This window comes from Phymastichus coffea, unplaced genomic scaffold, assembly GCF_024137745.1.
Source record: "Phymastichus coffea isolate CEN01 unplaced genomic scaffold, Cenicafe_Pcof_1.1 PCOF00091, whole genome shotgun sequence".
NCBI classification, from domain to species: Eukaryota; Metazoa; Arthropoda; class Insecta; order Hymenoptera; family Eulophidae; genus Phymastichus; species Phymastichus coffea.
Genome location: NW_026706902.1, coordinates 336936 through 351655, shown reverse-complemented (window position 1 = coordinate 351655; position 14720 = coordinate 336936). Strand labels below are relative to the sequence as shown.

At 35.2% G+C, this 14720-nt stretch overlaps 3 protein-coding genes across 4 annotated transcripts; 2 read left to right on the top strand and 1 right to left on the bottom strand.

Moving 5' to 3' along the window:
• The first annotated feature begins 220 nt into the window (after nt 1–220).
• On the top strand, nt 221–2693 carry LOC131669288 (protein D7-like). 2 transcript variants are annotated; one of them, XM_058944064.1, is made up of 7 exons: nt 221–424; nt 553–1038; nt 1101–1235; nt 1372–1560; nt 1762–1851; nt 1939–1977; nt 2144–2693. In XM_058944064.1, the coding sequence occupies exons 2-7, from the start codon at nt 871–873 to the stop codon at nt 2294–2296; spliced, it is 774 nt and encodes a 257-aa protein (XP_058800047.1). In that variant the 5' UTR covers nt 221–424; nt 553–870; the 3' UTR covers nt 2297–2693. The 2 variants fall into 2 exon arrangements, with proteins under 2 accessions (XP_058800047.1, XP_058800048.1); XM_058944065.1 differs by lacking the exon at nt 1939–1977.
• Nucleotides 2694–6319: 3626 nt separating this feature from the next.
• On the top strand, nt 6320–9994 carry LOC131669317 (heat shock 70 kDa protein cognate 4-like). The gene is given in 5 exon segments (XM_058944104.1): nt 6320–6456; nt 6949–7176; nt 7900–8449; nt 8451–8527; nt 8530–9994. Coding segments are annotated over 4 exon segments (1968 nt in total). The 5' UTR covers nt 6320–6456; nt 6949–6968; the 3' UTR covers nt 9663–9994.
• Nucleotides 9995–10140: 146 nt separating this feature from the next.
• Nucleotides 10141–14444, bottom strand: LOC131669315 (E3 ubiquitin-protein ligase RNF10). The gene is made up of 11 exons (XM_058944100.1): nt 13858–14444; nt 13104–13279; nt 12832–13043; nt 12665–12755; nt 12410–12591; nt 12147–12342; nt 11926–12057; nt 11616–11847; nt 11288–11539; nt 11039–11207; nt 10141–10949 (listed from the first exon to the last, which is right to left on the bottom strand). The coding sequence occupies exons 1-11, from the start codon at nt 13931–13933 to the stop codon at nt 10499–10501; spliced, it is 2169 nt and encodes a 722-aa protein (XP_058800083.1). The 5' UTR covers nt 13934–14444; the 3' UTR covers nt 10141–10498.
• Nucleotides 14445–14720: the final 276 nt, after the last annotated feature.

Genomic DNA, 14720 nt, shown 5'->3' with positions numbered 1-14720 from the left:
TTCGGTGTATTTGTTAAAATTCCAACAAAAATACAAAGACCTAATTGTTCTTGATGACAGATCTGTTCGAAGTTAATTTTGGTTTGGTTTAAATAAAACAATGACCTGTGCGATGTTAAAATACCACTAAAATACTTAACTTCAATTGACGATATCTAGATAAAATAGTACATTACGATACAAGTGCGGGAAAATGGATTCTTGTCTTGTCTGACGTTTACGCCCGAACGAAGCGAGGATGGAAAGGTACACGAGACGAGAAACTCTTTCCTGAACATGTGCCTTACCGTTTTTGTTGGTACGACGTGTAGAAAGTGTGATTTTTAACGCACGTTTTCTACCGAGCGTGCGGGAAAACGCACTTTCCGCACGAAGTATTGGAAAAAAAAAAGATATTCGAAATCTGAAAAATGGATTTTGAAGGGTAAGAGTTATACTTTCAGATGGTATGAGTCGTTTTTAGGAAAAAAAAATTCCCATAATGTTTGAATAAAAAAATATAGCTAAAATATAGCCAAATATAGCCAAAAAACATATTTTTTACACATTTAGGTTAGGATATCTCAAAAGTACGACGTAATAGAGCAATTTCAAGAACGGATTCGTGTTCAACGCATCGTAATATTTCGAGATACATTACTGATATTCTTGGAAAAATTTCATGTTGACCTGTGTAACATATCAAAGTACAACGCCTAGAGGTTTATTAGCTCCGATTTGCTGAACATGTCAGCTGCTGTGCTATTTTATACAAGGTGCCCAATGCACTTGTAACTACATTTAGCCAATCAGATTACTAATAAAACAATATCACTTGAAAGACCATTACTTATATATATGCAATCAAGTCACTTTCAGTAAAAAGTAAAAATGGAACCCTTTGATCCGTACGAAACCTGCATATATGATAAAGTACATCGCGTTCGGAGGTCTCGAATGCTATTTCACCTTACCGTATGCTCCAAGAATTTCCCAGCGTCAAATTTTATGCAGTGTCCATTTAATGTATTCCATAAAGTCAAACGAACGGAATTTAAAGTAAGTTTTATTTGTAACGCAAGCAATATTCAATATTATCAAATATTGTTTATTTTACACAGAATCACATAAAGTATTGTTCAGCAAAGACATCTGTGATTGATGATGCAATATATGATACAAAATTACAAACAGAACCAAATATCTTACCAATTGATGTCAACCCTGTAGATACGTCAAATACAGAAAAGTGGATGGTACATTTATTGAAAATTATGCATTAGTTAACAAAATTGTTTGATTATTCCATTATAAAAATGCAACATCAAATTTCTACATATCAGTATTATTTTGGAGCATTATTATTATTTATAAAGATAATTTTCACTTTAGGATGACAATTTCACATCATACAACCCACTTCAAGCTGTTCAAAATAAACCAATAGTATACCCTATTATTGGACTGTCAAAAGCAAAGAGAAGAAAACACAGAATGCAGGAAAGGATGCGTTTTAATAAAATTATGGAAAACAATCAATATCAAGATATAAATCAAAGTTCTATACAATCCGACTCTTTGGTAATAATAGTATACTTGATACTTTTAATCATTTCCTTTTTATTTTTGGCAACATTTTATTTTCTTTTTTCTTTTCTTTTTTCAAAAATTGAACCCTTAGTCCTCAAAAGAACTTGTTGTCAGTGATAAAAATGAACTGGGTTGTTGAATAAAATAGAAAAAACATCAATCAAAATTTACATATATTGTTTCTAATTTTAGGAAGACAAACCTTTGCGTATACCATATCAGATTATCAAAAAAACCAATGGAGCGCCATTAACTAAAAATCAAATTTCTCTACCTTCTAAAGTAAATATACTTTTTACATTTATACTTTTATCACTTTCATAAACCATTTTATTTTTATCTTTCCTTTTCATGATTGTAAAACCACAGCTGCCATACAAAAAGTCGGTTGCTAATGAAAATAAAAAGGTAACATTGAATAAAAAAGAAATATTATTCATAGTGTCTTTTCTTATAAATTAAATTTGTATTAACATGATTCGAAACCATTTTTACCAAAAGTTAACAAAATTGCGAAAATTCAATTTAATTAGGTACTAGCAGTATCAAAAAATGAAAAAAGTTATGTTTTTAGGAGGATATCGACGATTCTATAATTGATAAATTATCAAGAACGTTTGAAGAAATCATAATAAATGACGAAGACTACAAGAAGAAAACTGAACAGTTGGACGAAGAAATAAACAGATTGAAAAGAATTCCAATCGAGAAGAAAATGAAAAAATAATAAATCAAAATTAAAGAAGCATTTTAAAAAAATAATTTTTGAAAGACTTCAAATAGGGTTATTAACTCTAGAACTAATTTATATTTTTGGCACTTTTTACATAATTTGGTGACATTATTTTATATATTTGTAATCATTTCTCTTCAATGATAACATCGTAAACATTTGGTCAGCACAAAATTTATTTTTTTTCAGAATTAATATATACTCAAAAATGTATGAATATATAACCATAGATTTCATTAAATATCTAAGCCTTTTTGTGCTATTGTGCTATTAATTTTATACTTGAGTGTATGATATTATGGCAGTTATGGATTCAATATAAGCCAAATTCAATGCTATTTGTTTCATGGTAACTTTGCTACTTCACATAGAATGGTGTATGGCTGACCACTGAAAATCAATATCAATGTATACATATATTGATCAATATATACATACACATATATTGATATGTCGATATATTTTCATTTCAAAAATCGAAAGAAGTTCGATGAAGACGTTTAAAGCCTAGTCTTTCTTATGCAAAACCACATCTTTACCTTTAGAAGACTATGATAGAACATGAAAAATCATTCATAATAAATGATAAATAATTACTTGAGATGTTAATGCATTTCAGATATTCAGCTTCACGGTATAATCCATAAGCCTATCTGCCAAAGCATACGACTTCTGAAGCGTGACACTTCTGTGAAAAAATGCACATGCATGTCATCAGATTGTTAGTATACAGCCAATCATTGAAATCTCTATATCTCCGTAAATCCATTAAATTTAACATTCGTACAGATGATTCACTTAAAGTATTTTCGATCATGATGTGCTGTTCATTCGCGAAGTTAGTGTAGTCTTTGCGTGCTTTAAACGCAATCCAATCCAAAGATTAAACATTTATTCATTGAGCTGAGCAATGAGAACTCATTGCTTTGCCTGTCACGCAAAGACAGTAATTAATAAAAATAAATTTATGGCACACTAGTCACCGCATAAACTTGCCAACTACGTGCTAATTAATATAACGAAAGGCCGCAAACTTGACTGCCATGACTCTTGACCGGTGACATGTCGGCATTGCTTATCGGTCGCTTTGTCGTGGAGTTTGCTAGACCCACGCAGCAGAAGCCTATAGGTGATATTCCGCGCGATCGAGGACGATGCAGCCCGTTAAAACTTCAGCGGATGAATCATTCGTTCTTGCGGATCATTGTACACTGTTCGTCCAGTATTCATTCGCACGAACTCTGTTAGACGTTGGCCTATTTTTATCAGAGCGGATTTAGTTGTTTTGTTGGCTCAACTTTATACTTGCGTCCTTCATTGAAAAAGTGTTGTTCATTTTTGAAAGACTTTGATTTATACACGATCTCTTTATTTTGCTCGTGCTTAGATCCGCGCCACATCGTTTTATTTCTGAGCGCGCTTCCCTTTCAACAGAATCGGAAGACCGTTTCTACCCGAGACAAGATGTTGCGAATAAAAATATTCGTGATATAAAATTGGATAAACATCGGGTCAATTGATCATTTACTTTACAGAGATGCAGTCGTGAGCGCACTCGTATTGACGTTTGTCGAAATTATTCGGAGAGCGTTTTTCGCAAAAGAAATCTCTACGATTGTTTAACAACGCCTTTCGTGATGAACACGGCATATACAGTCTGTCAAAGCCAAGGCAACTCCGAAGCGCGACTTCGTTGGTGGACCCAGATATTTGGTCGAAAGCACCGTTATACCTACTACATCCGTTCAGCTGTTGCTATAGTACAGTGCAAAGAAAAGCTACACAGAAAGGAAGAGAAGGCATTGTAGCAGCTGCCGTCTCGCCTGCGTAGCCAAATTCTTCAATAGACGTCGATTTTACACATGTTTGAATATTTTACTGCAACGACTTTTTCGGCAAGCAACGTAGAATAACCGCCCAATTTTTGCTGATTATCACTCGAACTCTTTATTCAATGCAATCCTTTTATTTTTATTTCATTTTTTTCCAGTAAACTACGTAATTAATATCCTTCTTTTTTCGATTTAATATAAACTATGTGGTTTAATTGCGGTTAGACATTATTAAATCTCTTCTATATAGAACTTGAGAACACTGGTCACTACGCAATGCCTGCCGCCAACTGCAATGTTCTTGAATATTTTAAAGTTTTTCAAATATATATTATGATGCACAACATTAGTGGAGAATATTAAAACTTGAGAACGCATTCAATGCGTATAAAATCAGAGATAATGTCAATCGAAGATAGATTTGAAAAATAAATGGCGGAAAAATTGTTTTCCGTCAATTTATCTTGTATGTATAAACTTGATTAGATTTTATGGTAGTCTAATTATTTTATAACATTCAGTCATTTTTGTATGATTAGTCTCAGTGTCCCATTATTTAATGCATTGGTGACTTTATTAAGACAAATAGTTGTCATTTACATAATCAAAGATACGACAACTAATTCATAGATAAATACATTTATTCTCGTTTAATAAAAATACTTGTATTATCTGATATCGTAAGTGTATCTGATATGTATGTATCATTTGTGAGTGACATTTTAAATTTGTTCAAGGTGAATATGTTCAATAATTAAACAACAACTTTCAAATATAGTTCTATAGATTCACTAAGTGCAAACTCGCTCCGGTTTCCTCGATGAAACTTATAAATACAGGCTTGAATTTCTAAACAGAATTCGTAACCTGTACATATATATATGAGTTCGTCGTACTTGAAGTCTCCAACGTTTCATTAGTCAGCTCTCGCGCATTTAACGTGTATTTTCCTAGATCGTACAGGTAAAGGTAAAACTGCGTGGCTGATTCATCGTTACACTAGCAAAGTTCATGTCTATATCTATATCTAACACGACTCTATGCCATGGTCGATTTTTTACTTTTGACGTAGCAGCTAAATCCGCAGCGTCTAAATTACTTGTAATCGCTCAATATCCTCTCATAATTAATTTCTCTGTGCTGTGGACAAAACACGAAGCGCGCGACCTACGTGACATTACATACTTGCAAACTTATTCATATGCTTATATCTAGCCGAGCTCTTTTTCCGTGATCGTCTGCATAGGCTTTCACTAGATATCAATTATTCCACTTTATGCTCACTGACGTGTAATTGCACGTGTTAAAATCCAGTTATCGAGGCGGCACAGTGAAATTATTGTTTAATATGTATATTCAGATATTTATATTCTTTTTTGACCATTTTAATTGTTGAGTTGAATGTCTGATTAGCTAAACATTTTATAAGTGATAAACAATTGACACTCAATTCATCGGTGGCACATGTTCATGGTTTTAATTAAATTACGATAAAAATAATTAAATTTATCTTTATTTGTCAACTAAAGGTATATACTCAAATAGAAAAGGAAAGCGCATTAAATTACATACGAAGAAAAATTGACAAAGAAATCATGTATAGAAATTCCAGGAACGCTTCCAGAAATTCTTGGTTATAGAACCTAAGCGGACATCTTTATTCTAGTCAAATTTATAACATTTTTTCTGTGTGGTACCGATTTGAAAAGAAAAATGGCTAAACCTTTTCTACATTGTAGAAATAGTAGCATTGCTTTCGCGACTTCGTAAAGTGGAAAATACATATACGTAATAGGCATTTATGTGGAAGGACATGCGAGAATGAACGAGAAAACCACGCGTTTCAAAGATCACTGGAATGCATACACGTGCATTACCTCGTCATGTATTATGCAATTTTTACTTTTCAGAGAGCGAGTTGATACTTCTTCTATTTAAGAGAATAAATAAATATACAGCGTATATCAGTTCTGAATTTTAGATGTAATACTTAATACTTCATTTCAGTAATGAGATGGCCAATAGTAATTTCGCGAAACCACGAGAAAATGTGGCGGGTAAACGTGTACTTGATTCACGGCGTATCTTTACATCAGCGAATGAGGCGCCAAAGCGCGAGTTCGAACGGCAAAACGGTTCGCTATTGGCTGGTGGCGCGTTAGTCGTTATCGACCGAATGTTCGAGAAGCGTCGTGGTGGGGAGGCCATATATGCCGCCCGCCGTCGCGCCGCGCCTCACTCACGTTGCGAATCGTTACACTGAAGACTTCTTCATTTCTTACGACCGTCAAGTCGTCCACGCTTTTTACTACTTATTATCAGGTATATTAAACTTCACTTTTTATCGAAATTATAAAATCGTGGTTTTTCTTACTTTTTTTATCGAGTCAATCCAAGGGGTATTTCGTTGCTATATTTGAAAAATTGACTGTGATAGTGCTCAACAAAAAAATCAATGGCCGCGAGCGCGCGTGAGAACAACGGATGGTAGACATTTTTCTTTTGTGTTAAAGATGTTACAGACCACGAGAATTTGTTAATTGATTACACGAGATTTTGTTTCGAAATTATTTAAATATGAAATAGTTGAAAATCATTGAGGTACAATTAGCGAAAAATAATCGCCAATGCAGCTACGAAGTGAAAATTTTTAATATTCCGCTTGTCATTTGAGAGTATTTCATATCAATTCACCTCGACCATCTCTAAACTATATAATCTAATAAAATTGTAGTATAAATTTAAATAACGTGAAAATTTGTCTAAAAGAAATAGTAACAATATTTTATTTCATCCAACATTTTACTTTTACAGACTGAACATTAGCAGCTAAAATGGACAAGAAAGCACCTGCAGTTGGTATTGATCTTGGCACGACCTATTCTTGTGTCGGAGTGTTCCAGCATGGAAAGGTCGAAATTATCGCTAACGACCAGGGTAATCGCACTACCCCTAGTTACGTGGCCTTCACAGACACTGAGCGTCTTATCGGTGATGCCGCCAAGAACCAGGTCGCGATGAATCCCAACAACACCATCTTTGGTAAGCTATGCCATAAAAAATTCCTATTATTCATATTGATGAGTTCCGAAATCGCGATTGTTCATGGTCCCCTTTCCGGTTTGTATTAGAATGACGCAAATATCGTCAGTTGTAATGAAAATTCACTTGAATACAGCGCATGTGACACGTGCGATGACTCATCGGTTTTACGAGGTTGTCCATTTTGAAAGCAGCATTTTGGGTTGTGTATCGTTTTTTATTGGTCCCTTTTTCTTTTTTTTTTATCAATTATTTTGAACCATTACCTGCTGTTGTGACTATTTGTTTCTATGAAATGTACACTTTATTTAAAAAAAAAATTAATTCAATTCCAATTAGATAAACAAGCAATATTCCACTTTCTTTTCTGTTTTACAGGAACTCAAAGTTTAAACTTATAATTTGTTATTTTATTTTGTGCATCGTAATTTTGTCTCTCTTTTGATATTGTAATTCATGTCCAATATTTATTAACTGTTTCGGTGAAAAAATATTTAATATTTCATTACAAATAACTTTATATTTTTGGAAAATTTGTAAAATGTTTTATCATAAATGATCAGTAAGAACAATTACTTTATGATTTTTGTAATTAATCTAATAAGTTGAAATCAAATTTTTTAAATTATTTTAAGTTTTCTAATATTCAATATTAAATTAGCTTAATGAATGAAATACTTTGTTGAATTCCTAGGATAAATTAATAATAGATTATTATTGCAGATGCCAAGCGTCTCATTGGACGTCGCTTTGAGGATACCACTGTCCAGGCTGACATGAAACATTGGCCGTTTGAAGTCATCAGTGATGGTGGCAAGCCGAAAATCCGTGTACAGTACAAAGGAGAATCGAAGACTTTCTTCCCAGAAGAGGTGAGCTCGATGGTGTTGGTGAAGATGAAGGAAACCGCTGAGGCCTACCTCGGTATGACTGTCAGCAACGCTGTCATCACTGTGCCCGCCTACTTCAACGACTCACAGCGTCAGGCAACCAAGGACGCTGGTACCATCTCGGGCTTGAATGTGTTGCGTATTATCAACGAGCCCACTGCAGCCGCCATCGCCTATGGTCTCGACAAGAAGGCCACCGGCGAGCGCAACGTCCTTATTTTCGATCTGGGCGGTGGCACCTTCGACGTGTCGATTCTGACCATCGAGGACGGCATCTTCGAAGTCAAGTCTACGGCTGGTGACACTCACTTGGGTGGTGAGGACTTTGACAACCGCATGGTTAATCACTTCGTGCAAGAGTTCAAGCGTAAATACAAAAAGGAACTCACCGCCAATAAGCGTGCCCTACGTCGTCTGCGCACAGCCTGTGAGCGTGCGAAGCGCACTCTCTCATCGTCCACCCAGGCTAGCATCGAGATCGACTCATTGTACGAGGGCATCGACTTCTATACCTCCATCACCAGAGCTCGATTCGAAGAGCTATGCGCTGATCTCTTCCGTGGCACTCTTGAACCGGTCGAAAAGTCTCTCCGCGATGCTAAGATGGACAAGGCCCAGATCCACGACATCGTCCTCGTCGGTGGTTCTACTAGAATCCCTAAGATCCAAAAGCTCTTGCAAGACTTCTTCAATGGCAAAGAGCTTAATAAGTCCATCAACCCCGACGAGGCTGTCGCCTACGGAGCAGCCGTTCAGGCCGCTATCCTCCATGGCGACAAATCCGAGGAAGTGCAGGACTTGCTGCTTCTCGATGTCACCCCGCTGTCCTTGGGTATTGAGACTGCTGGCGGTGTTATGACCGCACTCATCAAGAGGAACACCACCATCCCCACCAAGCAGACCCAGACCTTCACCACTTACGCCGATAACCAGCCCGGCGTACTGATCCAAGTCTACGAGGGTGAGCGTGCCATGACCAAGGACAATAACCTCCTCGGCAAATTCGAGCTAAGTGGCATTCTACCTGCGCCGCGCGGTGTGCCCCAGATTGAGGTCACTTTCGACATTGACGCCAACGGCATTCTCAACGTCTCAGCCATTGACAAGTCTACCGGAAAGGAGAACAAAATCACTATTACTAATGACAAGGGACGCTTAAGCAAAGAAGATATTGAACGCATGGTCAACGAGGCTGAGAAATATAGAAGCGAAGACGAGAAGCAAAAGGAGACCATCTCTGCCAAAAACGGCCTGGAGTCCTACTGCTTCAACATGAAAAGTGCCGTCGAAGACGAGAAGATCAAGGATAAGCTTAGCGCCAGCGACAAACAAATCGTCCTCGACAAGTGCAACGAGATCATCAAGTGGCTCGATGCCAACCAGCTCGCCGACAAGGAAGAGTATGAACACAAGCAAAAGGAGCTTGAATCCATCTGCAATCCCATTGTCACCAAGATGTATCAAGGTGTTGGTGGCGCAGCTGGCATGCCTGGCGGTATGCCTGGCTTCCCTGGTGCTGCTGGAGCGCCCGGAGCTGGTGGCGCTGCGCCGGGTGGTGGACCCGCTGGTGGTCCCACTATTGAAGAGGTCGACTAAGCTGTTTGATACATCTTCAACGACTGCACTTCTTCGTTCTGAAGAGAAAGTCGCCATGCCGTACAGAGAGAAGAATGGAAAATAAAAATTTAGAATGTTGTTTGTAACGAAGCATTTTCTTGTTTCTAATCCTAAGCGTTTGTAATAAAGTTAAGACTTTACACGCAATCAATATTCCTGAGAAGTAGGTTTAATGAATAATGTTCTACGTTTTTATTTTGTCTTTATTTCTTTCTTTTTTTCTATAATACAAATAAAACATGTAATAGTACAATTTTAAACAGCTAATTCCAACTTTATATTCCAAATAAAACCACCAAATTTCTTTTCAATGACGTTTTATTGCCTTATTTTCCCCCCTTCTCTTTTAAATTCATTAAATCTGGTCATTTCAAAATAAGTTTGTAATTTGAATAATTAGTATTTATAACTAGAAAGGAAATTTCCATCATGCTTCAAATATTATTTAAAGATAAAGTATAATCAAGTTTATTTTATTTTCAAAATAAACTAGTATTTTTGGATAGACAGTTTAATTTCTCAGATGAATCAGCTTTTTAGATTTTAACTTTATTAAAATGAAAAATAAAATAGGATGTTAGATCAGTAAACAAACATACTCTGCATGATTTTATTTATTTTCAAATGTAATTAAATTTTGTTCAAAACAAAATAACATAATATATACATAAATGGATACTCGAGTAATGCTCGTGTAACTTGTCATTAAATTAATTAATTAAATCTTGAGTTTAATAAATTTTTTATTACCATTCGTCGAAAGAAAGTAGAAAGCAAAACAAAATTGTATAATGCGAAAAAACGTAGAAAAAAAGCTAGGACGTCCGAGCCATATTGGTTGTGAATAAGACTGTTGATTTTCCTTTTTTCTTTTTCTTTTTACCTGTGGCTACGCTGTCATTCGATCTACCTCCGCAATTCAACATATTTGAATTTTCAAATGCTTTGGCCACGACTTCTCCTAGACTTTGATTATAAACTGGAGCTACATATTCCTCTAATTCAGAATCAATGGGATCGGCTTTAGTTCTTTGACTATCAGCATTTGATTCGTTCGACTCGAAGTTTCTTGAAGTGCCTCGAGACGGCCATGCAACTGATTTATTTGTTGAAGTGGTTTGCACCATTTGGGCAAATGATCGTCCGCAATTAGTTGGTATTGGTCTATCGTCATCTTTAAATAACATGTCATCAGATGAGCAAATTGACGGACTGCTTGCGAGACTCGAAGCTACAACTGATTCTGGAGGTGATACTGTATCAATTCTAGAAATTTAGTAAAGCAAACATTAGCACTGGTTGTTTTGTTTTTTATAAATACATTTTTGGCTTTGTAATCAGGTAAATTTATTTACTCAGATATATCAGGGTTGAATTGCGGGAAATGTTTGCGAGAATCGATATGAACCTTTGGAATTGGATATTTTCCCATGAGTTTGTTTTCTTCCTCTGTGATTTTTTTCTCGCGCTTTCTTTCATCTCTTTCACGACGCTTTCTTTTCTTCTGTCGAGAAAGAATTTGACCTAACAAGAAAATAATAGAATTTAATTTACAAAGACGATGAAAAAATGTGCTAATTAATATAATTGTTAACAAAGCTCACCTTCAAAATACGCAATAACATTTTCAGATACAGTCGGAGGCTGTAAATCAATTTCGATTATTTCAAAAACGCTGGTTAAAGGTAGATGACGTAGGTATCGCATTCGACTTCTCAATTCTTCAGTATAGCTACCAACTTCTCTTTCAATTAGTTTTCCCGAAATCAATCGTGGACATTTTTCTAAGCTGCCATATTGCATCTCCAACATTTTGATGTTCATTACATGGAGATAAACATTTTGTTTACCTTCGGCTAAAAATTGATATGAATATATAAGTTACGAAATATATTTAACAGAAATTAATTCAAACTTAATCTAAAAATATACCTTGGTAGAAATAATAAAATTCCTGTGAGCTTGTTGAAGGTTCTATGTCATTCCCATTGTCACTCAAGTTATAATTTGATTGTCCATTCAAATCGCTATTATTCACTAGATTCAAATCATTGTTTTTATTTTTAGGACTTTCTTCTTTGGGAGACAAAAGGGTTTCTGGACTTTTCATCTTAACATTTTCTGTAGAAGCTACAGATTTTTCAGAATCTAATTCTGTAATGCCCTAAAATAGTCAAAATAATATGTATATAGTTATAAGATGCAATTTAAGTAAAAATTAATCAAGAACAGAAAAGTATACCTTCAGTAACAAATTATTTCTAAGAGACAATTCAACGAGAGCTTGTTCAATAAAATAATTTTCAGGAGAATTTGGATCTTCCAAAAGTTCATATTGTAAATGAGCGCCTTCTGCTTCGATTATATTAATAATCTACAATAAACCATTTATTTTGTTATACAAAATAAATGAATCAATGCGTACCAAATTGACAATTTCAGAGAAAGGGTTTGAAAACTCACATCATTATCATTAGCTAACAGTAATTTTGAATAAACTTGTTGGCAAGAATTTTCAGCAACAGATAAAAATGTAGTTGGTGGGCAAGCTTCAATATCTGAAACTGGTACTGCAAGCATTGATCCCTTTTGGCGTCGCATCAATCGAAGGGTAATGTGGTCTCCAATGTTTAAACTATTTTCTGTTATTTCAACAACACTGAAAATTGAAATAAATGAATTATCATGTATAACTTTAAACTACTACTTGTAGATTGATTATTTACCTTTTCAAGTCAGATTTTTGGATAGATTCATAACATATAGGACATTTACGCTGCTTGTCAGATAGAGCTAAATAATGAAGAATGCATGGCCAACAGTAAACATGACCACAGCGTGTCATTTTTCCAGCAACAGGTGGACATAGGCATATAGGACAAGACAGATTTTCAGAGCTATAAACTCGCTGTAAATAGCAAAAGAAACATTAATATAAAAGTTACACATTTTCTAAACAATAATGACATATTAATAAATACAATTTGTTGCACTAATTTCCAGTCAACCAATATATCTGGATTATTCAAGTAAAGAGAGTAATCTCCCTTGGCAGTAACAACAAATTGGCAGCTAAAGACAAATTACAAATTATTTTAATATTTTTATATTATTGTTAAAAAAAACCTATTTCAATGGTTTGACTTACTTAGCTTGTAAAAATTGTTCTTTGTTATACTTGTGTCGATGAACTGCTGGAAGCCAGCGATTATTGTGACTGCTATAGCCATTTCTTCCACGATTCCATCCACTTTGCACATCACGGGATGGATAATGAAAATTTAGCAGATGATTCAAGTTCTGCTTTTTACTTCCTTGGACCATTACTGAGCCAAGCTCAGCTGATTCATCTTCAACTACCTATAATTAGCAAATATAAGTTTTTTTATGTGTTATCTAAAAAAGTAAATGTCAACATACCTTGGAATCCTCCTTTGAACTGCCATGATAATATCCTTTAGGTTTTGGTCTCTTATCAAAATTTTTTGTTTTCTGTGCATTGGACTTCCTCTGCTGATCATATTTGGGATAACTATTTGTGCCAGTTGGTTCTCGCTTACGCGATGATTTTGGAAAAAGCTTAGAAGAGCTGACATCTGAAAAATAAAATACATGGGTAACGTAATGCATAAAATTCAAAATAAATTCAATCACAATGGATATTTAACTTTAATTTTAACAATTAATGAAAGAATTATTTTGATAAAGTAATTTATCAAAATAAAGATAATTTAACATTCAAGCATTTTATACAGTTTATATTTATATGTAAGCAGTACGTATAAATATACACTACATACACTTAACAATAAATTAACTATTTATATCGCGCTTGTTGTACTATGTATGAATTTCTTGTTAGCATTGAATACTATAGACAAATATAATCTCGCAACCTTCACAGTTAAAAAGTAAAGTCAAGAAGTTTATTACTATGAATATACCAAAAGCCAGGTATCATAATTGCAACTAAAGAAAATAACATGGTTTCTGATCAGGCAAAAAAAACCATTAACAAAAACAAAAGTTCAAAGAAAGTTGGAAAAGCTAAATAGATGGTGCTAGTTACAATTAAGTATCAGAAAGTAATTTCGAGATGCTTGGTTGTGACGTTTAAGAAATGGCGAGAGCTGCGAGCAAACAGAGCACAAACATAAAGAATAAAATGGTTCACCTGAACCTGGACTTTTCTTAGAATCAGTAGCAGTCGCCTTGAGGTTTGGCTGTTGATATTTGCTCTTCTTGTCCATGATAATAAAAGTATGAAGCTGTAGCTGTTGCGTAGAAATATCCTGGTCGGCTAATTCGGCCGTCTTTACCGTCGCGAACGATGAATGCGTGGTGGTGGTGGTCCCCTCCGTATGGAGAAACGTATTCTTGCTGCAGACCCTTCATCTTCTTCAGTAAGCCATGTTCATCAACAGTGCCGAAATGAGTCTTGATCAAAAGATCTTCCGTTGTCAAGTTAATTCGCGAGCGAATAAAAGTGAGAATCGAAGAGAGATAAAGTGTTGCCGAGTGTCCCCGCGATGGAACGATCGCGGTGCACGTTCTCACACTTTAACAGGCACTCGATTAAACTCGCGCGCTCTATTCGGGAAGTTGAGGATTTAAGGCTCTACGGAGAGAGCCTCCGGGTCGCCGATTTATTCGACGAAAGGATGGAAGAAAAAGCTAGCGTGGATTATCACCACGCAAAAAAACAGACGGCCACTCACAGATCTCGTCGCTGTGATGGCGACGATAATAATGACGACAGTGCTTTTCCGTGGTCATACTGAATCCCGGCCAAGCCAAGACGAGCACTTGTGTATCGTGCTATAATTTTTCTGTCATAATACTGATTTCTATTAATTTTTATTTCATTTTGTTATCGCTTAATTGGTTAAACTAACTAAATACCCATGATTTTATTAAAAATTTAAATTTGTTATGAGTTTGAAGCGAAAATGTTGATCGGTCAACAAATTGTATTTTGTAAACTCAACTAATTTTTTTACACTGTTGTAAAAGCTCCGAATGACATGTCAGTAACGT

Coding starts and splice junctions, on each gene's coding strand:
- LOC131669288 (XM_058944064.1), top strand. CDS start 871: ATGGAACCCTTTGATCCGTACGAAACCTGCATATATGATAAAGTACAT. Junction 1,236..1,371: donor CAAATACAGAAAAGTGGATG/GTACATTTATTG, acceptor TTTTCACTTTAG/GATGACAATTTCACATCATA. Junction 1,978..2,143: donor TTGCTAATGAAAATAAAAAG/GTAACATTGAAT, acceptor TTATGTTTTTAG/GAGGATATCGACGATTCTAT.
- LOC131669315 (XM_058944100.1), bottom strand. CDS start 13,933: ATGGACAAGAAGAGCAAATATCAACAGCCAAACCTCAAGGCGACTGCT. Junction 12,343..12,409: donor CAAAAATCTGACTTGAAAAG/GTAAATAATCAA, acceptor TTCAATTTTCAG/TGTTGTTGAAATAACAGAAA. Junction 11,848..11,925: donor GAAATAATTTGTTACTGAAG/GTATACTTTTCT, acceptor TGACTATTTTAG/GGCATTACAGAATTAGATTC.